Source organism: Ptiloglossa arizonensis, chromosome 11, assembly GCF_051014685.1.
Source record: "Ptiloglossa arizonensis isolate GNS036 chromosome 11, iyPtiAriz1_principal, whole genome shotgun sequence".
NCBI classification, from domain to species: domain Eukaryota; kingdom Metazoa; phylum Arthropoda; class Insecta; order Hymenoptera; family Colletidae; genus Ptiloglossa; species Ptiloglossa arizonensis.
In genome coordinates, this window is record NC_135058.1 from 16314700 (window position 1) to 16342468 (window position 27769).

General features: G+C 45.9%; 1 protein-coding gene across 1 annotated transcript in view; it reads left to right on the forward strand.

The window, feature by feature from the left end:
- Positions 1 to 27769, forward strand: part of LOC143152595 (uncharacterized) — a 373342-nt gene that overhangs the window by 326602 nt on the left and 18971 nt on the right. The window contains exons 4-5 of the mRNA XM_076322893.1: positions 3637 to 3790; positions 3920 to 4232. Of these exons, the coding sequence (XP_076179008.1) occupies positions 3637 to 3790; positions 3920 to 4232 (467 nt within the window). The remainder of the gene's footprint in view (positions 1 to 3636; positions 3791 to 3919; positions 4233 to 27769) is intronic.

Here is a 27769-nt window from a genome sequence, read left to right on the forward strand (position 1 = left end):
CCCATCGGCCCGATACGACAATGAGTGATTATCTTCCCGTGCCGGGGGCCCCGCGTTTCGGGACCAGCTTTGTTTAGGTTGAACGGCCTCCGACTCGCTCCGACATGCTCCGGTAAATCGCCGCCAGTTGGATTTACTTCCCGCTCGCGAGAACATCCAACAAACTCTCCACCATTTTTGCGTCACATTCTCAACAAAATCGGATTATTCGGGTAATCTAAAGTACCGGATATTTCTTCCAGCGATTTTACCTCGATCGAGCAAACTTGTGCGGAAATTATTCAAATCGTTACTCGACATTTGATCCTTTGGTTTTCCTTTCCGCTCGATGGGTTGCTTTCGCGAGATTTTATTAGATTTTGGAGCGGGTATAGTTGGATTTTGGAGTAATGAGAAATAAAGAGTATTCGTTCGAGCGATTTTACCTCGATCGAGCAAACTTGTGCGGAAACTATTCAAATCGTTACTCGACATTTAACCCTTTGGCTTTACTTTCCGCTCGATGGGTTGCTTTCGCGAGATTTTGTTTGATTTTGGAGCGGGTATAGTTGGATTTTGGAGTAATGAGAAATAAAGAGTATTCGTTCGACAGATTTAGACTCAATTGAGAAAACTTGTAAGGAAACTGTGCAAATTGTTGGTCAAAGTCTCGATCGCATTTGTAAATTCTCTTCGAAAGAGAAATATTCTTAATCGAAACGTTTCAAACGAAGGCTGCTTTTGTACGCAATCTCAAAAATTCGGAAATCGATGTTGGAAACGGATCGTCGGGAAGTAAATAATCTCGTTATTCGCCGTATATCGGATAATTCTTTTTAAACGCCCTTCGACAAAAATTCGCCCTACCTTCGCAATAATTAAAAACATCGAACCCGTAGATGGTATCGCGCGAACATCTGCCGTAATTAGAAGAATTAAACGCGGCGGTCGAATCGGACATTGATCTTCGAAAATGAAGCCATATATTCCCGGATTACACGATCGTATCTCAGACGACGAACATAATGGAATACAATTAAAACAGCGATATTCGAAATTAAGATACAATATTACCGTACGCGTAAATGATAAAAAGTGTATAAAATATACATTTGTGTAGAATAATGGAAAAACAAGAATCCTCCCTCTTTCAACGGATTAAATTCAATATCGTCGAGTAACACCGCGTACATACGTCATCGATGTTTCTAACAAATGAAATAATTCGCGCTGGTCTTTCATCCTGTTACGCCTTTATCCGTTTTAATATTATTTACCTACATCTGAACGCACATCGAGTGTTTCTCGAGTTGGATCATTCCACCCGACTGCACCGTTATCTCGAGCACCTTCCTACCGTTTGTCCGTGCGATAACGCTATCTCGATTTATCTTAATTTCTCACGTTTAAAGAAATTTTCTTAAAGAATACGTATATATAATTATTTATCTCCCGTAGGAAATTAATTCACCGTAAATTTATCGTACAAAATTTATATCTGTTACACGTTCGTTAAGTACTTCGCTCTCGATACGGTAGACTTGCGAGTCAACGATAGAAATACAGGGAGGAAAATTATGCTCGTCGAACGACGATATCGCAGGGAGAGGGTTGCCGGTGAAATTTTTGGCGCGAACTCGCGCGGACGGAACCGGTCGGCGCTCAAAGGGTTAATCGTCGCCTAGCGATAAATTCGCCGATGGTCCGTGGCGCGGAGCTGATCGATGAGTCCACAGATAGAGAGAGGAAAGATTAACGCGCACAGTTTCGATTAATGTTTTCGTCGTACGCGAAACCCTGCGACCGATACCATCGTCGAGTGTGTCTGCGCGGTAAGAAGGCCCATAAACTTTCGTGTCCCGAGATAGGAATCGTCAGGTGCGAAAAGCGTGACGGTACTGGAGGGAAAGCGCCTCGAGACCTTACGGGTGTACCGACAGACTATATACGAGCGGTGCTCGGTGTCTCTGAGAAAGCAACTCGGCCCCGCCGTTGCCCGCGGGCGTTTTCCCTCCGCGGAACTCCGCGCGCGATCCCTGCGCCGTTAATTCCGCCCCCGATGAATTGTTTGACGTTTCGTTGAATCCCGTTGACGCGGGCTTAACGGAAAAATAATTTACGGCCGTGAGACGGGGCTGGGGAGCGATGGAAGCGACGAAAGCCGACATCGGTGCCCCGGGGACCACCGTTTTTATTGTATCCGTATCGCTGGTTTAAAAAACAAAACGAATCAACCGAGCGCAATTTCGTCGAGTTTGACCGAAGCGCACAGGATTAACCTTGGATAGAAATAGTCCAATGTATCGTATGTGCATCGACTCGAGATTTTAACGAAAGTATCGTTTACAACTCTGATTTAAATAAACGTGGCGTAGAACGGTGGTAAAGTGCTCTTCAAAATATTTATTTCACAACTCGCGCACAATTAGTCTTCAACGTTTTCCATTTCAGAAGTAAAATTGATCTACCGATAAAAGAAACGAAAGATAACAAATAGTCTACCTTGCGAGAAACGGTTTCCACGGACGTATCGACTTTTGACCCAAGCTCCAAAGACGATCCAACGCAACTATACCCACGCTGGTAGAGGCGTACGAAAACACGTTGGTCGAAAGATTCTAGAAACGATCCGCACGTGAAAACGTTAAAAGGAAACACGTTTCTTCGCACCTGTTAAGCCGGAGTATCGCTCCTATTTATCGTATCGAGGCTGCAGGTGGAAAATACCTGGAATTTATTCGAAACGTTCTAATTACACCTACCGAGCGTTCTCCTGGAGAAGGAAAATTTAGGCTTCGAGATTGAAGCGACCGACCACCAAAATCGCAAAGGTCTCGAAAAACTTGTCGGGGTACCGAGACCCGAATACCTCGATATCCGAAGTATCCGCGTAAACGGTGTTCGCGGTTCCCTCGAAGCGATTCGGTGCCGGTAGCGTGCGCGCGGTAGTACGGGCGCTCGCCGTCTAAACCGCGACACCGTGGTGGCAGCAGCAGGTTGATGGACGCCGAGTCTCATGAGAAACTAGCGGTGGTGGGGATGCCGCGCGACTGCCCGTGCATTCCAGCTCGCACAGTATTGGTGGCGGGTATCGGTGTGTCAGCGGGAACTATCGCGGTGCGTTTTGTCGGTGACAGGGTCGAGGCGCGCTGGTGTGTTGTGTAGCCGGCTCGGGTGGGGGTAAGTCCGGCGAGCGTGGTGTGGTGGGGGGTAAGTAAGTACCCTCGGTGCCACGGCGACCCTAGGTTGCGTCCGTACCGATACCCGGAGAGACAGAAGCGAGAGAGACACACGGAACGGGTCGGAGCGGAGAGGTGGGTCGGTGTCGGACGGGGTGGGGTGAGGTGAGGCGAGGCGCGGCGCGGTGGAGCGAGAGATCGTCGGCGGGAGGGGGATAGAAGGCTGGCGGGCCGCGAAAGGAGACAGAAACAAAACGAAAGGACAGAGCGGCGCACGGGGTGGCGGTGTTGGCGGTGTTGGCGGTGGTGGGATCGCGAGACGCGGGGGTGGGAGGTACCGAGGACCACCGAGCGTTCGGTGGGGGGTGGCCGTTTGTCCACGGTCACCAACACAGGCGCTAATCCGTGGGGCGCGCACCGTCGGCCAAACAGACGACTCTCTTTCTAACCCCGTCTCCTCTCCTCTCTGTTGTTCCAGCGCTGGCGCGACTGTCGGGCCTCCGGCAGCAGCGTGGTGGGGATGTCGTCTCCAGCCCCCGTGGCACTGGAAGGGAGGACAAAAGCAGCGCAGGGAGGGCGAAGCAGGCGACGCCGACGACCACGGTGACGACGACGACGCCGACGACGACCGCGTCGAGGGAAGGAGGAGGCGGCGGCGGCGGCGGCGGCGGCGGCGGCGGCGGCGGTGGCGGCGGCGGTGGTGGCGGCGGCGGCGGCGGTGTCGGTGGTGGCGGCGGTGGAGGTGGCGTTGGCGATGGTAGTGTCGATGGTGGGGTCGGTTCCGGCGGTGGGGGTTGTAGCGGTGGGGAGCGTAACGGTGGAGGTGGCAGTGTCGGTGGTGGGGGCGGCGATGTCGCGGAGAAGGAGGAGAGGCCACCGGCTTCAGAGAGTGTCGAGCCGACGGCCGCGTTTGACGTCGCATCCCTCGTACTCTACGGCTCGCGCGCACTGCCGATACGCCTTAAGATCTTGCTCGATCAGTTGTTCAACCAGTTGCCGCACGCGCAAGTGACACGTTTACTAGCCGCTTTCGGCTGGACGTACGAGGATTACACGCGGGGATACATACTGCAGGTGAGTCGATACATTTCACGAAAACCGCGGGTACTCGTGGCTAGACGCTCGGTAAGCTGGAGACGGGATCGGGATCTCGGGGGAGCCGTGGACCGGGAGAAGGTTTTCAAGGTGACCGCGGTATTTCGCGGACGGGACCGGGGTATGTGACCCACTCGGACGACAGATTTTACGATGGACGTGGAAGTGACAGTTTGTGACACGGTTCGATAGGACGGTTCGGACGGTTCGGACGGTTCGGACGGTTCCACGGTTGTTGGTGATGTGGTACCGGAATAGGGCGACGCAGTGACAGCGGGTGGATCGGGCTCGTCGTCGATTCGGGAAGTTTGTTGATCGTCGTTGTGAAGGCTGTCAGTGTCGGTAGGTTAGGGTAGTGCAATCGGGGTAATTGACTGACGGACGGCGGACTGACAGGTAGACTAGAAAGCTCGGTTTATAGCGCGTCGAGAGACGGAGCACGGGCCGGGGGACGAGATACTATAAGACAGCTATCGATGGAAAACGCACCGCCGATTTATAAATACTCTTTCTCGAGATTCGAGGGGAATCGTAGAAATCTTGGGTGCAACGAACCCGGACCATCGCCGATCGGAGGATCGAAGTGATTCGCGCGATCCTCAGTGACAACGCGTCGAAATCGCGCCAAGTGTGTTCCGGAACCTCGCATCGATCCGACCGCGAGATCGACGATCGTTCTGTGCGAATCGAACCTAACGAGATCCGGAAAGAAGAAAGGACAGTGAGAACGTTTCGAGGAACGGTGTTTGAAAGTGCATCGCGCGGAGAAGTGCTCGGTGTGCCGGTTGGATCGAGATACGAGGCCGAAACGAAGTGCTGCCCCGGTCACATGGAAATCGGAATGGGAATTTCGTCGAGAGCATCCGGCGCAATGTCCTCCGCGCGCTCGACGAACGCGCGAACATTGCGGAACTCGACCACGAGCTTTCTCGAAAGCCGAAAAATTCGACGGGTTCGAGCGTCGACCGGTAGGACACCGGAACCTCGAGGAAATTGATCGTCGAGTCAATGGACCTTACCGGCGAAGACATTTGTCCCGAGCGACCATTTTTTAGAAACATCGCGAATCTATGAATTGGAAATCATTGGAAAGACACGGAATATCCTCGAATTCGATCCACCTAGAGTATCGATGGACATCCTTGACGGAGAAACGAATTTTTCTCGACGAATGTTTTCCGAGAGTCCGTTCAACCTGACCCAAAGGACCAGTGGACACCTTCGACGAAAACAGTGATTCCTCTTTATTTTAACCAGAGACTACCGTTCAGCTGGCTAGCGATCCGTCGAGAGAACGTTCCGAAATTTCACTCCTGGAATCGGTATCGGCGAAGGAAACGATTTGTGCGAAGTTTTGCCATCGACGACCAATATTTTGGAAGCTCTACCTGTCGAGTGGAAGATCGGACGACTCGATTCGCGAAGACGAACCTCGTCGACGAAGAGAGTGACCGTTTCTCGTTTCGAGAGTCGATCATTTTCTTGCCAATCCGTCAGATGGAAGATACGATGGACATCGCGAAATTCGAGTCGGAGGATGAACCTCGTTAGGTCTTTGAGAAATTTCCATCGAAAGACAAAGCATCGAGAATCGAGAGAAATTTTTCACCGCGACGAACGCGGAGAGGAACGTCCGAAAACTCGTCGATGAATCGGAAGAACCGGTAGAGAAACGAATCGGACGAGTTCGAGGATTATTTTTCGAGGAGCTCGCGAATCCGTCCGTCGAATGGAAGACGATCGGAAGATTGCAAAACCCGACCATTAGAAGGATCGATGTATCCGAGAAGGCCGATAGATCCGATCGGCGAAGAAAATTAATTGTTCCGGTTTCGTGTGTCGACGACCGGTTCTCGAGAAGCTTGGCTGTCCGTCTGTCTAACGGAGGACGACGAATACGAGAACTTCGCAAAGTCTGGTTTCAGCGCGTCGAGTATCGCCGAGAAAGAAAATCGTTTACCCAAAGAGCCGAAACTAGTCCTCGCGAGGACGGACTCACGGTTCTCGAGGCGTATCGCCGCGACCTCGTGACTCGTTCGAAAAAGTGTGAGAAACTGTGCGCGTGGAAAGCCCGTTGTTCGCAAATCGCGAGTTCGCGCCGATTCGACGATCTCGGCGATTCCGGCGACGACTCGCGGAAACGCGTGTGCCCGCAAGAACAACGATTTCGAGCGTAGGATCCCCCGGTCCCCGAACACCTCGAAAACCGTGGGCCAGAGTGCCGGGTACCCGAGACGTCTCGACCTCGAACTCGTATCGTCGAGCGGATTCTCACGGTGACTCGTCGATACCAGAAATCAATCTCGCGCTAATTAACGTGCCACGGAGGGGTCCGCGGAGAGCCACGGGTGGGGGGATGTGGAGGGTGTGGAGGGTGCGGGGGGGGGTTAGCGGAGCGGCGAGTGCGCGAAAATAATTAATCCTCGTCGATCAAGTCCGCGATCGAAACCGGTGTACGGGGCGAAAAGGAAGAAGAGTGTCGCCGAGGAGAGCCGCGCCGTTCGGACGAGAGCTCAATTAGCCCGCGAGCCGATCGCGCGGATGATTAAGATCGAAAACGTCGCGGGAGTGGCGGTACCCAAGGGACGAACGAGGATAGAGAGAGAAAGAGAGAGAGAGAGAGGCCCACGAGGCCCGTTCCTGGGAAACGCGGCGTAAATTCCGCGGAACTCGGAGTAGGTGCGCGCGTGCACACGCCGCTTGGACATTAATCTCGGCGGGTCCGCGCTAGAAAATGGCCAGTATCCGTGTAAACTGAATTGCGCCGATGTCAGCGTGAAATTAAAACGTACGGAGAACCGGTTTCTGGGCCCGATGGTGCCCCGCGCGCGCGGACGCACGCACGACGCTCTGTCCACGGCGCGCCTCTCCGCGACGCCCTGGAATTATAATCGGACGAGCGGAGGTTTCGCGCGGCGACCGGGAGACCAGTCCCCGAAATCGTCTTGATCTTTGACCGCCCCGAGCGCGCATTCGAACCGCGCGAGGACACGCGCGAAAGATCGGTGCATCCAATCGGAGGACGAACTTCGTGGACAGGTTTCCTCCAGGCGCGAACGAGTCCCTGAGAATCCCTCTCTTCGCGACTAGTTCGGGTATTCGAGGTATCGGAACGATCCTTGTTCCATCTGAATGCTCTCGATCGGGTCAGGGAGACCTAGGCGTCTTGCGCGGGAGAAGCTTCTCCGAGAACTCGTGAATCGTTTGCTGCGAAATCGACGCGAATAGCAAACTAGGCTTGCAAAAGACTCGTAACAGACTCGTAGGAGACTCGTAGGAGACTGGTAGCAGACTTGTGGGAGACAGGTCTCGCTACGCTCCGTTCCATTCGCAAAGTCCACTTGCTTTTCCAAGGTCTCGAGAATCATTTCGTGCGAAATCAACGCGAATAGCAACCTAGGCTTGCGAGAGACTCGTAAGAGACTTGTACGAGACTCGTTAGAGACTTGTCGCAGACTCGTAGGAGACAGGTCTCGCTACGCTCCGTTCCATTCGCAAAGTCCACTTGCATTTCCAAGGTCTCGAGAATCATTTCGTGCGAAATCAACGCGAATAGCAACCTAGACTTGCGAGAGACTCGTAAGAGACTTGTACGAGACTCGTAGGAGACTTCCAGTGGACAAGTCTCGCGCGCTCTGTTCCCTCGATCCAAGTCCCAAGAAATACACTATTTCTAACACCGACCGAAGCTAAACTATTCGAGATACCGAGATTTCTTCGAGTTTTACTTTTACGTGGTTTACCTCCAGTATGTTTGTACCAGACTCGTAAACGACTCGTAGAAGACCCGTGGTAGACAAGGCACCCGACGTTCCGTTCGTTCGTCTCGAGTAGCGAGGATTCACCATTTACCTATTGATCACGCGTTTCGGATGTCGAACCTTTATTTTTTACTTTTACGGTGCTTCAACGTTGATTGGTTAGGGACACCCAGGTCTCGACGATTAAATTCACGATCCGCAAGTTACTCGCGACAATTGCGTAAAATCGACGCGAGTGGAAACATAGACTCGTGGTAGACAGGTTTCGCGGATTTGACCATTTGCCTACAAGAGTTCGCGTATTTGAGATATTGAGACGTTTCCGTGTTTTATGGTTCCTTCGGGTGGGTCGTTTGGAAAGACCTCGGTGGTCCGTGCCGGGAAACTTTTCCAGAGTCTCGACGATTAATTGAACAGCGAACGTGATAACTCACGATCTATAACCCGCTCGCGGCAAATATGTAAAATCGACTCGAATAGAAACGTAGACTCGTAGCGGACAGGTTTCTCGGATTCGACCATTTGTCTGCAAGAGTTCGCGTATTCGAGATATCGAGACGTTTTTCGGTTTCGTGGTTCTCTCGATCGATTGGACAGATATCGGTGTTTCTGCGCCGAGAAAAATGTTTCAAAGTCTCGACAATTGACTCTCGATTCGCGCGACAAGTCGAATCGAAACGTAAACTCGCGTAATGGACGGGTTTCGCGACATTCTGTTCGCTCGTCTCGAGTAGCAAGGGTTTGCCCGCTTACCCGGGGAAGTTCCCGTATCGTTCGGACGTGTTCGAGCTTTACGATTCTTCGGAACAAGTCGATCGCGGAGACCTCGGTGTTTCGCGCCGGGAAAGTTTTCCAGTCCCGACGATTAATCGAACAGCGAATGTGATAACTCTCGATGTACGAGCTGCTCGCGGCAATTATGTAAAACTGACGCGAATAGAAACGTAGACTCGCAGTAGACAGGTTCCACGGCGTTCTGTTCCCTCGTCTCGGGTAGCAACGATTCGACTATTTACCTACAGGTGTTCGTGTCCGCGGACACACCGAGACGTTATTCGAGTTCTGTAATTCTTTCGAGCGCGTCGATTATAGAATCCGAGGTGTTTTACGACAAGAAGCTCTTCCAGAGACACGACGGTTAATTAAATAACGTAAATTCGTCCTTCGAATTAAGGTTCACCGATACAACGAAATCATCCACTCGATACACGACCGGTTGCGCATCCAAGTATACAACATTGCGGTAGGTTGTCGTTTACATTAAACTTTCCTATTTCTCTCGTTTGTTCGATTAGCGAGACCTCGACATTTTCTATGGAAAAGATTCCTAGAAATCAATCATTTCTTGAATAATAAGCGCGTGAAATTCGTCCTGCGTTCGAGTGGCGTGCTGTCGCGTTAAAATCTTCTCTATCTACGATCGCTCGCAAGATTTGTAAATTCAATGAATATTGTAGAACTTAGGGGACCTACGTTTCTCGAAGATCGACGCTCTGGTTATCTCGAGTAACGAAAGACCGACTACATACCTGTAAGAGTAAAATTAAACTTTTACACTTCTTGTAATTCTCTCTGCTATTTGGTTACCATCGTCTTACTGTTTCGCTCGCAAGACTTCTCTAAAATGTAACAGGACAACGACTGGCGTAAGATTGGCAAATTTGCAAAGGTTCGCCAATGGTTAAAATCCTGTGGATCTATGACAGCTCGCGAATCGTGTGAAATCGTCGAGAAGAGAAACGCGGACGATCGCGTTGCGTTCAGTCTTTCGATTGGATAGGTTCTTGTGGGCAAGTTTCATAAGATCTGACTATTTACAGGAGTTAATCTACTCGAGATATCGAGTTTCTAAAACTTTTACCTCCTCCTCGACTATTAGATCACTGTTACACCGATTTGAAACCGAAGACTGATATTTAATCGGTTCACCAATACGTAAACTTTGTCGTTTGAGCGACAATTCATTAATGGTAAAAGTCCTCTGAATTTCGTCCGAATCTTTCGATCAAAATGCTCGTAATATCTACTCGAGGATAAATTTTGCGAACGAGGGTAGCGTGGTCAGCTCGAGATTCGAAAAATCGACCGTTTACGAAATCCATGCCATATATTGAACTCTTCGCCTTTCTTTTCCATGACAGTTCGGTTATGGTCGTTTCGGTGATTTACGCGCGAAGGTTCCCTAGGGTCTATTCGCGAATCTTGGCGGTTGAAACGGAATCGTCTTGGTCTTGACAGTTCGATGATCAAAGCACGCGAGATCGTCGCGTGGATATGTTAGGACTGCAACAGTTTGCGGGAGTTTCCTTTGACAGTTCTGCCGTCGTCACCGTGGTAACGTTTGCGTCAAGATCCTTCAAAAATTTCAGCAAAGATTCGCGATTGAATCAAAATCCTCTCGGTACATTACCGCCTATAGGTTGAAACACCTAAGAATCGCCACGACGAAGAGTGAAAATCGAAGCTTTCGATTGAAAAAAAAAAACTTACGCTATTCTAACGAAACAGGGGTAATTTTTTCTCCTTTCTTCGACAGTTCCCTAGATACATCTCTGATGGTACACACGATTTTCCTACGGTAAAGGTTCCCTGGTTAATTCGACGAACACTGAAATCGGAAGATAGAGGTTATCGCGACCAAATGGACTGTCTTTTTCTTCTTCTTTGTTGGTCGAGCACCGTCGCCCCGGTTATTTGTGCGCGAGCATGCGATTCTCCCGAGTAGGCGACTCTGGAATTAAATCGAATCAGCGCGTGAAATTCATAATTCGAATTAAGGACTGGACGATGACGATAGCGCGAACGATAAGGTTCTAGCGAGCGTGAATGCTTTGGTACGAGGATAGATGTCCCATTGACGACTCGATGATCCCTTTGACGCTCGAACGTCTTTCTTGACAGCAGTTAACGATGATTTCTACTCGAAATTACAATTCCCTGATCTCTTTCGCGTGGTTCCACGGTTCCAGTCCTCTGTGTCCCGAACTATGAATTTTATAACGCTATCGATAATTCTGAATCCTTCGGTACGAGGAGAAATATTTCTTAAACAATTTGACAACTGGACAATACTTGGATATCGCAAGAGACGAGCTCGACGATTCCTGTAACGTTGTTCCACTCGTCATTTATTTCTACTCACCATTACGATTAACGTACTCGCGCATTGTACTCCCACCAGTCTCAGAATTTAATTTAACGACGAGTTTGAAGCTGCTCGAGGTCTCGCCGAACGAACGATGTCGAAAGAAACGTGATTTAAGTCGCGTCGAATCTTTCGGTTCAAAGGTAGACACACCGAGTAACTTCTCGAACCCGTGTATCGAACGACAGTAGCGCACCGTGATCGAGAAACAGTCTCCGAGGTTTCTCCTTTTCATCTGACAGCTCCGTTACAATCGCCACGGTGATCTGTGAGCGAGAATACGATCCCTCGGGTGGCAAATACAGGAAAATTAATTTTACCAAGTATTTCACCGAAATCACCTTGATCGTTGACCACTCGCGGCTCAAAGCGAAGAGGATCGTAGACGGTTTATGCGATTTCGAATCATTTACTTTGAGGCTAAGCTTTCTGGATGAATCGATAGAATATCTATTAATAAGACAGAAAGGCAAGGATTGATCTCACTTATCTTTACAAAGTACTCGGTGCTAGTGCGGCGGCCAATTAAATTAACATACACACGTCGGAAGGAAGAATCGGATATTCTCCTTTGTTCCTAGCCCTGTGATCTATCTTTGTGCAACAATAATCGAAATTTCTTTGGACGATTCGAAACGCTCTATCCTCTGTATTTAAAATACCTCGGACAAGAATGTTTCCTTGAATTAAACGTGTCGTTACTATCCCACGTATTTCACAATCTGTAACCGAATTTAAAAAAAAATACGAGCAGGATTTTTGTATCGATACTCGAATTGTCGCTCAATTTATTCATAATTCTTAATGATATTTCTGAAACGCAAGTGCAATCGAAAACTCTGAACAATTCGTACACAGATGGAGTTGCGATTCTTCCATTTCAGGGGTTCTTAAAATATTCGAGTTCTCGTTCGTTTCTATTCCGTTCAATTAATTCTTCTACCGTTCTGTCGTGCGACTACCGTCATGGCCGATCTATACGCACCTCGTGCGATCCAGAACGTTTATACGCCTACTCGAGATCGTAATATTCCCTCGGTGTCGCCCAGAGTGTCGTAGGTCGTGCGTAAAACGCGTATGATTACTTAAAACTGGCGGAACGTGTCCAGAATACCGAGCCGGGCCGTCCCTCGTTTCTCCGGCACGTTTTTTCACCGAGTCGAAGGCACCCTGAGGGCGTCTCGTACTTGAAATCATGATAACGGGTGATTACGACGCCTGGAGGGCGACACTTTTCCCAGAAGTTACGTTCCTTTCGTTGTAACGCGAGATTCACGAAACGTACACCGTTGATCGACTCTTTGGAGTTACTTATCGCCCGACTAGAAGCTCCGCTGGATCGTTCGACTCATTTTTTCGTTTTGGAACAAGTTATTTCGAAAATCAGAGCCACGAAGTTCCCACGGAAAATACACCGTGTACGTTGCAACGTATAAATAATAGCAGTGTTCCTTAAATGGGATCGACCGATTTCCTCTGGTAACTACGAACCGATTCTAAGGGTTGGTTCTTCATTTTTGACTCGGCAGTTTCGCAATTTAAATTACAAATGACGCAATTTCATGCACTGATACAGATTCCGACGTATAAACGTGTTACGCGTTCTATAAATGGGGTTAGCCGATGTCCTATGATAACCTTAACTACGAACCGACTTTTTTCCTCGAAGATGGCAGCACCAAATGAGCAGAACCATATACGAGCTTACGTAGAATAAAATTGTCGATGCTCGAGTTGCTTCTACTGTTGCGTCGAATCAACTACGTTTACATCCTCTCGAGAGAACGGTGCGTAAATTCCCTCTGTCCGAACCAAAACTGTACGCTTAGAAATACGATCGTTTTTCGTTTGTCAATGTTTCACGGTGTACGAGTCGATTCGCGCGCTTTAAGGTTTCCGACTCTTCGTTTTCTCCTCTACGGTATACGGGTGCTTACAGTTGATACGAATAAAAAGAACGAAAAATTTTTGTTTCGAGGAAATTGTAAAGAAAGAGGAGCAAGATTATTTTAAACAATTATCGAAAACAAGAAGTTGCGTTTACGAATGCGCGGTGTATGTACGTGACGATAGAAATTTTGTAAACGAAAAAATGTTAAATTCGTGTGAAAATGTACCGTATATCGAAGGAGACTCAAAACAAAGAATCAAAAACTTTATCGACTGGTACACCAACCTTTATTTTAACTCAAGCATGAACCATCATCTTTTATTTATGTTTTTCTTTATACCCAACGTCTTCATTATGCAACATACTGGAAGTAAAAATGCACGTTATAGATATACATAACGTGCTTGCAAATACAATGACTGTATAAGTGCGTAAGAAACTCGCTGCAGCTAAAGCGCTGTTATTAAACCTAACCTCAATATCGACCCTTTTACAAGAATACGTAACCTAGCCAACTTTGGATCCGAGTTCTGTAAACTTCTATCTTTCAATTGACGCGACACGCTATACTGCAATTTCCTCTTATACGTCGCGGGAAAATTTTCTCGGAATGATAAATAAATGAACGAGCTTCTCTTTTATCCCAGCGTGTGTCGAATCCTATCCGCGGGTTCCATCGGTTTGTAGTTTAGAGTCGTAGAGACGCGCAAAAAATATAATTTTCATTGTACGATAGAAATTTAAACTTTTATTCCACGAACAAATACAAACTCGCGTATCCATCTAGATAAGAATATTGCCCAACCGTTTTAAACACTTTTCGAGCCCTGTCGTTTCGTTTCGTCTAATTTCCCCTCCGTGATACGAATTCCAGTAGTTGTACCACGATTAAGAAGACGTTAGTTATCTATAAATCCGTTATTGGACATTTTCATCTAGATAAGAATATTGCCCATCCGTTTGGGGCACGGTAACGCTTTTTAAACCCTGTCATGGCGTATTAGCGGCCGCTCGGCGTGTATCTTCTCGGCGGTAGAAATTCGTTGGATGCGCTAATAATGCGTCCCGATGTTACCGGCCAAACGAGAAAGTCAATGGATATTTATACAGGCTTAACACGCGAAACCGGAGTTACATTCGGTACTTTCACTGGGGATCGCTTACGAGCGATCTGGCTCGCTGGCGTAATGTATCTTTCAGGGGAACAATTGTATCAGTACGTCGACAGTTTTCCACTCTCGAATTAGCAGCTCGGTTCGCGCGGCGGAATTCTGGGTGGAACTTGGCGACGATCGTGGAACGACGGACAAGTGGACGTCCGGATTGGTCACGTTGGTTACATTAAATGACGGATTTAGCATAATCGACCGTACCGCCGAAGGTTCTTCCGTTTGCTTCTCGTTCCAGCCGGACAGGCAAATAAACGCCGCGAATTCTCTAAAATAACTAATCAGGGGGATTTGTTTCGACGTGACGGACACACGGGTGGTCTGAAGGATGTTGTTTGACAATCTACGGGGAGGCTTGCTTCCGATGCGATGATAGATTCATCGCAACTCGAGTGCTTCCGATGGTTAGCAATATTTTTAGGTTAGACGATCCTTAAGAATGGTATTCGAATTCTGGTATACAGTTTTATTCACGGAAAACGCAAACCGTGTTCCTAAATTCTTTCGTGCCTCGAATATCTTATTTAAATAATTCTTTTTCAGACTATTCTTAAGAATACCGTTCGAATTTTATTGTACAGTTTTAATCGAACAATTATTTCGTTTTTTTAAATCTTTTCCAACCGACTCGCTTTCGCGATTCGATGGCCATTTAGTAGGGGATTAGTAGACAAACTTATTAACATTCGTAACATTTTTAGATCAGGAGTTCGTCGCTAATAGTACGCGAAACAGACTTTTTTACATTTAGATCGTTTCTTGGAAACGTAAATGGCATTTCTAATCCCTTTTCGCGTTTCATCTCGTATCTGCTGTTTAGTTGGACTAATGGATAAATCTCTATCCAGTAGATGGTGCCTTAAACGCGATTAGCAGTGTGACTAATTTTCTATTTGCGGAGCTTTCCAGACGAACTCGCTTTCGCGAAATAGATTTCTTCGATAGCCATCTAGTGGCGAATTTTTCAAACAATTTCCTCCTTCTAACTTTATTTAAATTTATTTCAAAACATTCAGTATCCCCGACAATATAGCAACCACACAATTTGAAGTTATAAGATCGTTGATTATAATATATCGGGACCTATTAAAAATCTGTTGCTTCTTGGAAATAATATTGGCGAAAGAAATGTTAGCTTTTCGGAGTATTTCTTGGAGACACAAGTCTCTTTTGCGTCCAATCTGCTATAGCTGAACTCGCGTATAGTTTGATTCGTGTATAATTAAACTCGTGTACAGTCGAACTCACCTAAAATTGCCTCCTAGCTCCGTTAGTTGTTCGTAACCCTTCCGAACGATTGGACGTCTCGATCGCTCATGAACCATAGCTGAAATTACAAATCCGTCGCGCAGGTCTAGGTAAATGTCAAGGCGACTGTAAACCTGTTCTCTGTGTACTTGGATTGACAAAATGTCTGCTCAGGGAGACGAACGTCGTCGGGGGGAACAACTTGCTGTCGCGACGGACGTTAAACCGATAATTTCATTCAAGTCTGAAACAGAAAAGAGCTTTCCACGAGCAACGCGATTAGCGAAATTTATCACGCTCGAAGAATCGTGATTCTCGTGACATAAAACGGAACTTTACTCGTCCGAGTGCATCGTCTCGTCGTCAACCTGTCGTACATACATCCGATTGTTGAATATTAACGAACATTGCGGCGTATGCTTGCTATACTCTGAAACGATTATCGTAATATTTTTGAAAGCAGAAGGTGTCAGTTGTGGGTTTCACCGTTATAGTTAGTCGTTTATTATACTACCACGTCCTCTAATAAACGTGTCACAGTTTCTAATGTGCAGTTACTCAAAGGCGTCAACGTTAATCGTGATTGTATATGACACTTTACACCGAATCTTTATCGGTTTCTCTAAATTTATATCACTGTACGCAGATATGATCTAGAGGCAATGATTTTGTTGAAAAATTATACGAAATACAAATGTTAAAGGTTAAAGGTTATTTTCAAATCGTTTCAAATTACACTCAATCTTTTTTTTCTACCGAAATTATATCGTTGCAATTAATTTTTTCGTTATACCTAAAAATTGTTCGCAACAACCAAACAAGTTTCACCTTCTTTACACCTTATCGTATTGATCTTTACTAGAAAAAAAAAATCAAATTAATATATATTTACAATTTTTTTGTTCGTAACGTTTCCTGAAACTATACTCCAACATGTGACATTCTATAGCGACGATTGGTTGCTCCGTTTCCAATAAAATTTGCATTATTACTATCATTACTTTAATGCCTCGATCGTGCATAAGATCGCAAGATATGCGTATCTACGTGTGAAAAAGGCAAGGAAAAAATGACTGCACGGTCATTTCGAGAGACTGTTGTAACATTTACCGGATCGAAGTTTCCGATGTCCAATTATGTCTTCATTGACGAACACATTGAAGTGTGGACTAACGATACCCGTAGGTTTTGTCGCTCGTTTATAAATGAAACACTCCCCTGGTACGCGAAAGAAGAATAGCCTGGCAATATGTTTCCTGTCATCATTTTGCATTATAACCCTCGTGAAAAACAACGAGAGGATGACGTTTTTAGACGTAGGGGAATGAACCAAGTATCACCAACGAAACGTATATCGTGTGTTTAGCACTTTATCGACGAATGACTCAACAGTCACTGTCAAATGAATTCCACTCGCCTGAAACGTCATACACTCGTTTCTTTTCCTCGATAAATGTAAATATATTTTTCGTTTAATCGTTAATTACCATTCTCTCTCGTGCGGTTACAGTTTCTTGTCACTTTTTCTGCCAATAAAAATGGGTTCAACGAGGCATTTTATATGCACAATTATTATCGTACTCGTCGCAAATAAGCGCAATTGCATTCGTCGGTAAGACTTTGTTGCGGTGATATTCTTTTCCAACGTATTATTACTTCCTACGGGTAACAGTTTCACGAATGCGAGATTAATCGATTTTATTGAACGTAGAGTATAACTGTCACCGCTGCGAAATAAGTCCGAAAAAATTTTGTCGACAAAGATGAATTCGAATTTAACCGAGTGTGTGAATCGTTCAGTGCGGGCCGTGTTCAGTGCAGTCGAAATCTCCTATAAATATCGCCGATGCTTCCGAAGCATTAAACGCTTCGGGTAGAAAATTAATAGAAACAGGTTTAAGGAACGACGGAAATAACCGATAGAATGCAAAACGGAGCAGCGAGGTTTAAAGACACGGTGAGCGGAATCAATCAAGTTTACAGTGAATTACTCGAGTCGTTAACACGAAACCGATGTGAATTCAAATCGCTAAATGAATCCCTAATGAAGATGCAACGTTCTGAAAAATTGTATACTCGCGCATAGAAAATGAAGAGAGATAAGCGAAGAATTATAACAAGTGGCGGAACAGGAGAAAGTGCAACGAATTCTAGAGAATCGAGGAATGCAATCAATCAAGTTGACAGTGTGTCTATTCGCAACTGGACTCATTAGTGTGAAACCGAGCATTAGTACGAAGTAAATCACGGTAGCCAGTGAATCGTTCAATGTGAATTATAATTTCCGTCGTAGCTGAAACCCCTTACGAGAATATTAAGGCTTCTGGAATATTTATTTATCTTATTTAACGCCTTTATCGCGCTGTAACGAGACACGAAACGGAAAAGGGTAACGCGAGAATCGAACAAAAAATAAATGAAAAAGAAAAAAAAACTATTATGCCACGACGAATTAGCGAGTTTCGACACAAGTGGTTTTCCAACCTAACCTTGGTATCGTTTTTCTAAACAAAAAACGAACGTTAGACAAAGAATTGGACGAAACAATAGTAGAAAGAAGAATGAACCTTGAATTATTGAAGTATAGGAAACAGTGAAGTTTAGTTTGTCCAACGCAAAGACAATATGTACACCATAGAAGAAGACTATTTAAATTATTGTTCGTATTTTTTATTGCACAAAGAAGGAACCATTTTGTAAGAATTAACATTTGTTTGCGGTGCAGTTTTAAGTTCGAGTGTAACAACACGATCTCGATGATCTCGGTTGCTCGTTCTTTAACGCAGCGATTTCAATGCGTGGAATCTATTCTCCGTGGTTCAGGAGCTCTTGGTGTTTCTTTCGCATAGAGTAGAGGTCCCGGTGCTCTGTTTGCATAAAATATAATACGTAAAACGTTAGTTTCGGATCGACAAATATTCAGGACAGGAAACGCCAGCCACGTTGATTACGTTTGCACATTTTCGCGGCGACAAACGTAATCCTACATTCGGAAGTTTCATTTTGGAAACTCGCTTCGATTCTGCACAGGAACAATGTTTCGCGGTTCTGATCGTTAACGTGTACTCGAAAAATGAAAAATTCGAAAGTTCGCGGAAGTTTTCGTGGTAAATTCACTCGGCTGTTCCCACGACGAACGTAATATCACGTTCGGGAGCGTAATTGAAAAAATTCGCTTCGATTCTCGTCGGTGAAGGCCTCGGAGTTCTGGTCGGTTAGGTTGTAGTCGAAAAATGACAGATTCGACGGAAGTTCGCGGCTCGTTCCGTCGTAGATCCTCTCGACCATTCCCGTGATTTTTTCGCGGTCGAAGGAGGGCCCCGTTGCGGGGCCCGAGCTATCGCGGTATCTCGCCGCGCGAGCGTAAGGGAGAGGTCGCGGACGTGGAAACGGTAAATCATATCGCGGCGTCGGTCCGTATCGAGTACGTTTCGCGTAGTGGAAGCCAATTTCGCACGACAAGCCGGCGATACAGGCCCCGTGGAATCCGGTAGGGTTTCGCTGGGAGCCAGAAGCGTTGCAGTTTACTGCGGGATGCCACGACGGAACGCTTTAGAACGTGAAACCGCCTTCTGCGCGTCTCGCGGCCGTGCCAGATTTACGAGCGAATTCTGCGCCAGCGAGCGCGTCGCGAATCGCTACGGCCCCGAAGCTCCGGAGACGGGTAGACTTTCGAGCGATGTCGATACCCCTTTGTCGATGCTGCAACACGCCTCGATTCTACCACGATTTTCGTCGGGGTTCGTTTCACGGAGCCGCGCGAGTCGAGGAGCTGCGAGAACTCACCGCTCGAGTACTCGGAACTCGATTCTTTTCGAACGTTTACTCGGGAATCGTTCGTCGAAACACCGCGAATCTAGACCCGCGTCGAATCATTGTTCTCGAACATTCGGAACTCGACTCGATTCTTTGTGGATCGTTTTACCGGACCATCAGAGTCTATAGTCACGTGGAATCGTTCTTGTTGAATATTCGGGACTCGAATCTCTATGGATCGTCCGATATTAAAATTAGATTCTATATTGAAAATTAACTCAAATGCTCGAATGAATTTTTAAAATGGAATATAAATATTTGAACGTTTGGATCGAGTACTATCTGAAAAATCGAAATCTCTTGGAATAATCGTTCGCGGTAATTGAAAGTGTTCAATTTCGTCTTATGGAATTTTCGGAAGAAGATACTTTTTGAGCAATAGTTTTTGTGAAAATCTTTTCAATTTTAAAGCGATGTTATCACTCGCTTTCAATTTGAAGCGAGTATACAATTTTTCACGGCTTTCACTTCCCACTTGAATAATTATCGTTATTACGGTTCTCACTTTGCGCTGTCACTTCACGGCAGTTCCAGTTTTCTTCTTTTTCGAATTCGCGCTTACCGAGCCACTTCGCGAGATAATTAAATCGTTGCGTAATTAATGTTCCCGAACTTGTCTAATTTCTTGCGTTATTTTGAGCGTTCTTCGAAATATCAAGAGAGCGGAACATATTTACCGTAGATGACAGCACAAGAACATTCTGAGAGTTGAAATAACAATTACAAGAAAAACATCTACGAAGCTCTCTTTTGCAACTGCATTTATTCCGCTAAAATTATTCAATTATCATAATATCTTTATCTTCGTAAATACTGTCACGTAAGTTAGATATATAAGATTAACCGTCGTCCAAACAAGATTAGGTAAAATGGACTATTTTTCGTTGGGGTTGTCGATATGTGTACAACATTGGTGTTAAGTGAAAACAGGGATCGAGTACAATCAATGTAGAAATAGTGCAATTTTAAGGGTAGTTTCATCCCTTAGATTTAAATATATTTTTCGTTTCTTTGCGCCGTTCTATACCTGAAAGGTTTCGAAAAAATCGGCCTTGAACGTTTCGCGAATAGTTCTTGCCGATAAGACGTATTAGATGTCTATCTTTGCTCGATAGATTCGATTATCAGTTTCCAAACGCAATGCGTCCTTGGATCGCCGAGTAAGCACCGTGAAAAGATTTAAGGCAGCGTCGCGTAACGAAACTTTGATAACAAAAACTGTCGGAATAAGATCAGCGGGATCGAAAAATTCCATGAACGCATTCGGCAATTTTTCGAAACGATGCAATTCAATGTAAAGATGTTTCAGCAAAACATCGGAAAATTCGGACGGGTGCAAATAACGACAACAAGAATAATAATACTCGATAAGAGTCTTTGTTCGGCCAGAGTTGCGTACAATATGAATTAGAAACCGTTCCAATAAAATACGACGCGTAGAAGAAGCGATAAGTATACAGTTACGATGTACAGGTGGGATATACCTCTGTACTGTTATTAACCTAACCTAGAAACGTCGAGTTTGACCCTCCATTGCATGAATTTTATTCCACTTTCTATGCTCGTAAAAAACTCGCATCGATGATTTAATTAATATTCGAACCGAATGATAATTATTTATGATAAAAACGGAGAAATTCTTCCTCGTTGTGTCGAGTATAATCGACGACGGTGAAAAAACAAATGATTTAGACTTTTCGAGGTAGTAAATAATACCCGAGCGGTTGAATCTGCGATAGATTTTACCATATGTCTGTTCTCTCGATGCACCTTGCTCGCTAGGAATTTCTTTTACCCGATTGCACTTTGTACAAGGTTAACCGATTTTCTCCGGGTAATAAATTAACGCAGGTTCGATTGGAAGAAAAATTATAATCGCGAAAACGAATTGGGTTAATAGATAATCTCAGATATACTCTTACCTTATTTCTTCCAACGAGTGACATTTTATGCGATAGAAAAATAATTGATCTTCCGGTCGAGGGAAAAATTATAACGAAGAAAAGGAATCGAATTGCTAAATGTTTCGACGAGCCTTACTCGCTAGGGATTTCTCTGATCGGGTGACACTTTATTCGATAGAACAGAAAACGACTCGCGTTACCAGACATCTCGTTGTACCTTACTCTTTGAGGATTTCTTTCATCGGGTGGCGCTTTGTACAAGATGGTAAAATTTCTGACCAGAAAAAAGATTGCGATCGTAAAAACGAGTTGAAACGATTCCATGAAGAAGGTTAAGATCGCTTCCCAACGAAGGTTGAGCGAATCGTAGCGATCTAAAAGTCAATGAAATCGAACGTCCAGCTGGCGATCGCGGTCGAGAACCGATAATATCTCGATCCGATCGGAAACCCCGGTTTATTATCTCGGTCTTCGTTGACAGCCGTAATTGTATAACATATATATATATAATATAGATACACATGTATACGTATACATATTTTTTGTTGTTCTTTCTATTTCTTATTAGCGCGACTATTCATCGGGCGCGACGGTGATTTTTCCCCCTAGCCACGTCAGCCGTGAAAGGGCCGCAGGCAACCGTGACGAATTTATCCGCGAACGCTCGGAACGGGCCGATTCGAATGGAAAACGAAAGCGACGAGCCGATCGTCGACGGCCGCGTGCATGTTCCCTCGCGAACAAAGGACGGATCGGGTATTTTTTCCGCGAACGGTCGCGGGTTTCGCGCGATCGCGACGCACCGCGTCTCTCCAGCCGAGCGGAAGCTCGTTTGCGCGGATCCCGATGGTGTCTTCATCGATCTTGCCGATGTTTTGTAAGTTTTTCGCTCGAGAAACAAACGCTACGTTTTTCCTTGAAATTAACAGCACTGCGGATTAATTCGTTTTTAGAGCTTTTCGGTCGAGTGCGTGTACAATGTATTGTAAGGAGAAAGAAAAATTTCTACAGGGATTACAAGTATCGCAAAGAGAGCACAAATGACGATAATGTTCGTTTATCTTGATTTTTTCGATCGAGAAAGATACGCAAGGGGAACATTTCGTTCGTTGAACGAATCCACGCATAGAACATAAATTTTACGAAAAATTTTCCGAACACTTTACGATTCCCCCGTTCAACGGAAAGCGAGTGTCGGAAGTACAAGTATCGTTAACCGATTCGATGGAATATTTGTAAGCTCCGGTATTCGAGGAACCGCGACTCTGTAACCTCGCACCGAATTCCCGCGGCTCTTACATTCAACGACCCCCCGTTTTCGAAGCCAGAAAAGGGCGAAAAAAGCTCGAACAAAAGGAAGATCGGTGGTTCGTTTGCCGCATGAACGCACACGCGCGCCCGCTCGCACAGTTTATCCGGCTCGCGGTAATTTCAAGTTCACCGTGGCTGGACAACAAGAAGACACGGTTTCAATCAGTTACAGGCCGCGGGGGGAACACCGTGATTACGCGCGGACGGTATTAAACACTGGCATTACGCATTAGTACATTAACAAAAAATCCGTCGACGCGTTATCGATCGCCGCGATCGGCCACCGAATCGGCCCCCGCCTCGCTCCTCGACTACCTCCTCGTCCCCCGATCGTTGATAGCCACCCCCTGGGTCCTGTTGTTCCGCGCGACGTTCGGAAATCGGGAACGCCGGCGTAAAAGCGGGACAAAACGCGCACCGGAGAACCGGCCATTAACGATGAGTATCGGGCTCGAGGAATTTTTCCATCCTGCGACGACGACGCGACTCGCTCGCGATCACCGCGAGGCATTGCGCTCGAACGAGCGAGCAAACCAGCGAGCAAACCAACGAGCAAACCAACGAGCAAACCAGCGTGCGCGGTCCCCGCCGGTCGAAAGATGAACAATGTGACTTTGATCGGCCCGTTCCGTGCGTTTAACACTGCCATTATCGCGGACTAATAATAATTCCGCGTACACCCGAGGCGACTCGCTTCGAAAACGTACCCCTGGGAATCGTACGCGAGACTTCCTTTTCCAAACGCGGGAGACTTTGCACACGTGAACGATCGATACCATTGGTCCTGAAATTTTAAGTTCGTGGCTCGGTACTACCAGTACGAACTGGAAAGATGACACTCGATGAGGATTGTAGAGACGATTGGGACGTTTCAGTTGATACGGAATTGCGATTGGAAAACAATTGCTGGTCCCTGTTCTCCTTGTGCGCGATACTAGTGTCTGTCCGCGAGAAGAAGGCTGACGATTGCATCCCCACTCTAATTTAGAGTCTACCAGCTCCTCCTACCACGCATCGTTGCTATTGGTCGAGGAGAGCGACGAAGATCGACAGCTGCCAATAGCGACGATACAAGTGGTAGGGAAGTTGGTAGACTGTAAACCAGAGTAGGGGTGTAAACACTCGTTGGTCTTCTTCTCGAGAGCATTCCCCTTGATCCAAGTGACGTTATTATAGTTCTCCGTGGTACGTGTTTCGATGATTATCGTACGAAAATCTAAACGCGTTTCATCTTGATTTTCTCGTTTAATACGAATGGTTTAACATTAGAAAGGTACGAAGATTCCAAGTTCGAAGGATCGCCGAGCGTTGAATATTCGACGAGCGATGAATTCAAAATTGTGCATCTAGAAATTTTTATCCGCGTAAGAATTTTTCTTACTTTTGCTCGGTACGAATAAAATCAATTTCACGGTTCGTTCGGTTAAAAAATGTACACATAGAAAGACACTGTCACGTCGTTCCGTTACCAACGTAACTGCAATATCGCGCAAAGTTACAATATTGAAAAATGTTGTTCACCGGTCAATCTTACATTTAACTCAAAACCGGTAATTACGCAGTGATCCCTTTGCGATACTAAACGCTCGTTACGTTACGGTGAAAAATGATTTCAATATCGTCGTTTTCATTGTTCACCGGTCGAAAATTGCCAGGTGCAAGAACCGATCGAAAAGTTAATTAAAACACGGCATAGGGATAAAAATATCGAAGCTACGTGTCCAAAACTAACGAGAAATGTAACTAAAATTATTAATCGCATTATTATAATGTACGTTTATGCAAGGAGAATTTATTTTACGGCAAAGAAACGGGATATTGCTCGCACGATCGCATCAATTTGGCCGCGTCTGTAGGTACGAAACGTGTTTTTCGTTGGACCAGGGAGGCGTGGCGATTTTTGACAGGCATCGGAGACAACGCGACGTGGATCAACCGACAACCGGTACACCTTTTGCCGACCAATAAAGGGAGACTGTCGCCGACAGTCTCACGAAGCTCTCACGACGGTATTCGTGAAATTGATGGCCTCACGAACGCCTCTACGTTGCGCGACCGTGGCATTTTTGAGCGCCGGGCAGTCGCTGAAATTAATAGCGAAGCGTGGTGGTCCCAACGCGCATGCGCGCTCCAGTCGTATCGCTTCGCAGACCAAACTCGTTCCACCCGGGGATCCAACGCTATATTCGGCTATCCAGCGACTCGTAGATCCAATTGAAGCTTTATCGATCCATTTTACAAATCCTTCGCCCTCTCTGAGTACGTTGCTTGAATAATTTTTTCTAATAAATCAATTCATCGACGCGTGTTTCGTAAAAATTCAGCTTATTCTCAAAAACGTAAAAGTTTTTGCTCTTTTGGAAATTCTCACAGCTATCGGTTTGCGTAACATTTTATCGTTTCTCAAATTTGACAGATTCGAGGTAATACGAGTACTTTTACGTTCGTTTCCGATCGAAAGTTATCGTCTATCTTGTTCGATCTAACTTCGGCGATTGAATACAACGAATCGATAAACGTCTCGCAGTTGGAACGATGGGACTGTGTTTACCTGCGCATTAGATTATGTTAATAGTTCGCACGGGGAAGTAATAACTAAATAAAAACTTGTAAAATTACTCGATATATTAGAGGGAAACATGTATGTTTTTTATCGGTACCACATAAATAACTAAACCATTAACGAAATGGAATGTTGAGTTTCAACTCGTTAGTCTTATCTTTTAAGGACACTTTTTACACGAGGTAATTCGTATAAATGCATGGCAATACTTTGAGGAATAAATATGGAGTATAAAATGAATAAAAAATGATATACGAACGTATATAAGTCGTACGTGCGCGTAGTTTCTGAGTTATAGAAGAATAAAATAATTGCTCGGTATCCACGTAACAGTATTTGTTACAGTTTAAACACTCTGTACTTAGTTTCGTACGTTGGAAACTATTTACGAGAACTTTCGCAAAGTGACTGTCCCAATTATCGACACCTTTTCGTCTTAAAATGGCAATTACGATATTACGAATATTGATCGATGTAAAAGTATACTGTTTTCTAAAAGTGAAACAGCTGGTAACTTACCAAACTGTTAGCAATCGTATTAACGAAACCGATGAAAAGTGTCGTCGATTTTTCGAAATTTTCGGATTTTTGCCACTCGGACGACACTCGTTCGCGAACAAGTATTGTCGGTCTCCTGGTGTAGATCTATGCAAAGATCGTTGAAACGATAAGAAATTCTGTTCGTATTTAGAAAGCATTAACCGCGTCTTGATTCTACAACTTTATCATGTTCCGAATGTAATTAATGTCAAAAGTGAAGCTTAACAAGCGATCTGCACGGAGATGGCTGCGTTTGTTCCGGTTTCGAGCGTGACGCACAGCATTTCGATTCGAGTGCTTAAGGAAATCGTTCTTTATTAATGTGCTTTTTAATCCAAAGTTCCCGTTACAGGTATTTTCGCGTGGGTAACATTAATACAATCGTCACTGGGATCACGCAACGAATCTCGCGCTACCGAAACGAAGCGAGCAGCAGTTATTCATCCTCAGTTCCGCATCGAATGATATATCTATGACGAGTCCAATTTATAGTTAGAGAGGAGCAAGCTGACAGAAAAAAATAGACTTCGACATTCTGATCGAAAGCTCTGGAGAATCTTTCGAAATTATAAATTTCCACCAATCGCGATAAGCAAAATCGAAGAAAGACTGTGTTTTGGGAAATTTCACTTCGGTCCTTCAACGGTACCATCATTCTTAATTCATCGGTGCGTTCTACTTATTGTTACTGGTTGCTATATGATGCATCGAAAACGTAAAATCGAATTATTCTCTAAAGCCTTCTTACCCGATCGTAAAGCTACAAATGAACTCCGATAATCGAAGCACCAAACTCGTCTTTTTCGCCAAAGAATCGTCGCTAAAAAAAATTGTACTTTCGATTAATCATCCCTCCGCGGAGAACTCTAGATTTATACACCCGAGTGGAATAATTGTTCAATCCTCGAGGAATCGATTACCGTGCACACATTGGCAGCATCGTTGTACGAAACGGTTAGGGACGGTACCCGAAACCGAGAAGGAAGATTAAAGAAAGTAATTATTTCGTATCGCGAGAATCGTGGTCTTCGAACGCCCATCCCGTTGCGGAACAATGTGTCCCAACCTCCGCCAAGTTCCAGCAAACCCGCAACTCACAATCGGTCGTTGAAGGAGTTCTCCGAGCGATTCTCGGCGGAATCGAGACGCGTGATTAACGATACGCGGCAACACGAATGGCGAGTTCTCCCAGGACTCGACCCTGGCCTGGCCTCGAAGCACCCCGTAATTTTTTCCGATTTCTGGGCCTCGTTCGTTCTTTTCCCTTTCGTTCGCTCGCCTCGTGTTCGCTTCTGTCTCTCGGTGTTCTCGGCCCCCTCTTCTTCGCGTGTGTCCCCCTCCCCTCCCCCCTCCCCTCCTCCCCCTCCACCCTCTCGGTTGCCCCGTGGTGGATTCAACGGATCGGTAGTCGATGTAAATGCCACCGTCGGAGTTTTAATTTCCCTCGACCCGATCGCGCGCGCCCGCTTTTGCGTTTCCGCTCGAGCGATCGACCCCGATCCTCTTCTCCCCCCCTACCCTCTGAACGAGTAACAGACCCTCCTGTCCCTCGACTCCTCATCCCCCCCTACCCGTCCGGGTTCTCCCGCCTCCGCGCTGTCTCGTTTCAGCCACTCGTCCCTACGATCGTTTCCCTTCGCGTATATACGCGTCGTCTCTCCACCAGGATGCTCTGTAATTTACGGTTTTGGATCATGCTTCTTCCATCGAGGTGGAGTAATGACAGGTCGATCGGCTCCGGGCTACCATCTTTGCCCGGTTTCCGCTCTCCGCCTCGCGTCTACTTACCGTTGCCACTTTCGATCTTACGAATCGGTCCAGGCTCCATTTTTTCCACGCTCTCGAGTTTCGTGGATCCAGCGGGATCTCTACAAACACCGAGATACACCAGACGATTTGGCATTATCCGCACGAAACGCGGTCAACTCGCACCCGAGGACGGGGTGGAACGATTCCTCGGTTGCTCTGGGAGGAGTTCTTTGTCCCAACGTGGCTTCTCGATCGGTCGAGATTTTCAATCGAACAATCCACGCAACGACGAAATTTCAAATCGAACGATCTGGGAAATCTATACACTTTAAGAAGAGAGGAAATTTTTTGGAAAAAATATCCAACGATCGATGACGAAATGAACGTTATTAAAATAAATGAAAATCACATTTTTAACG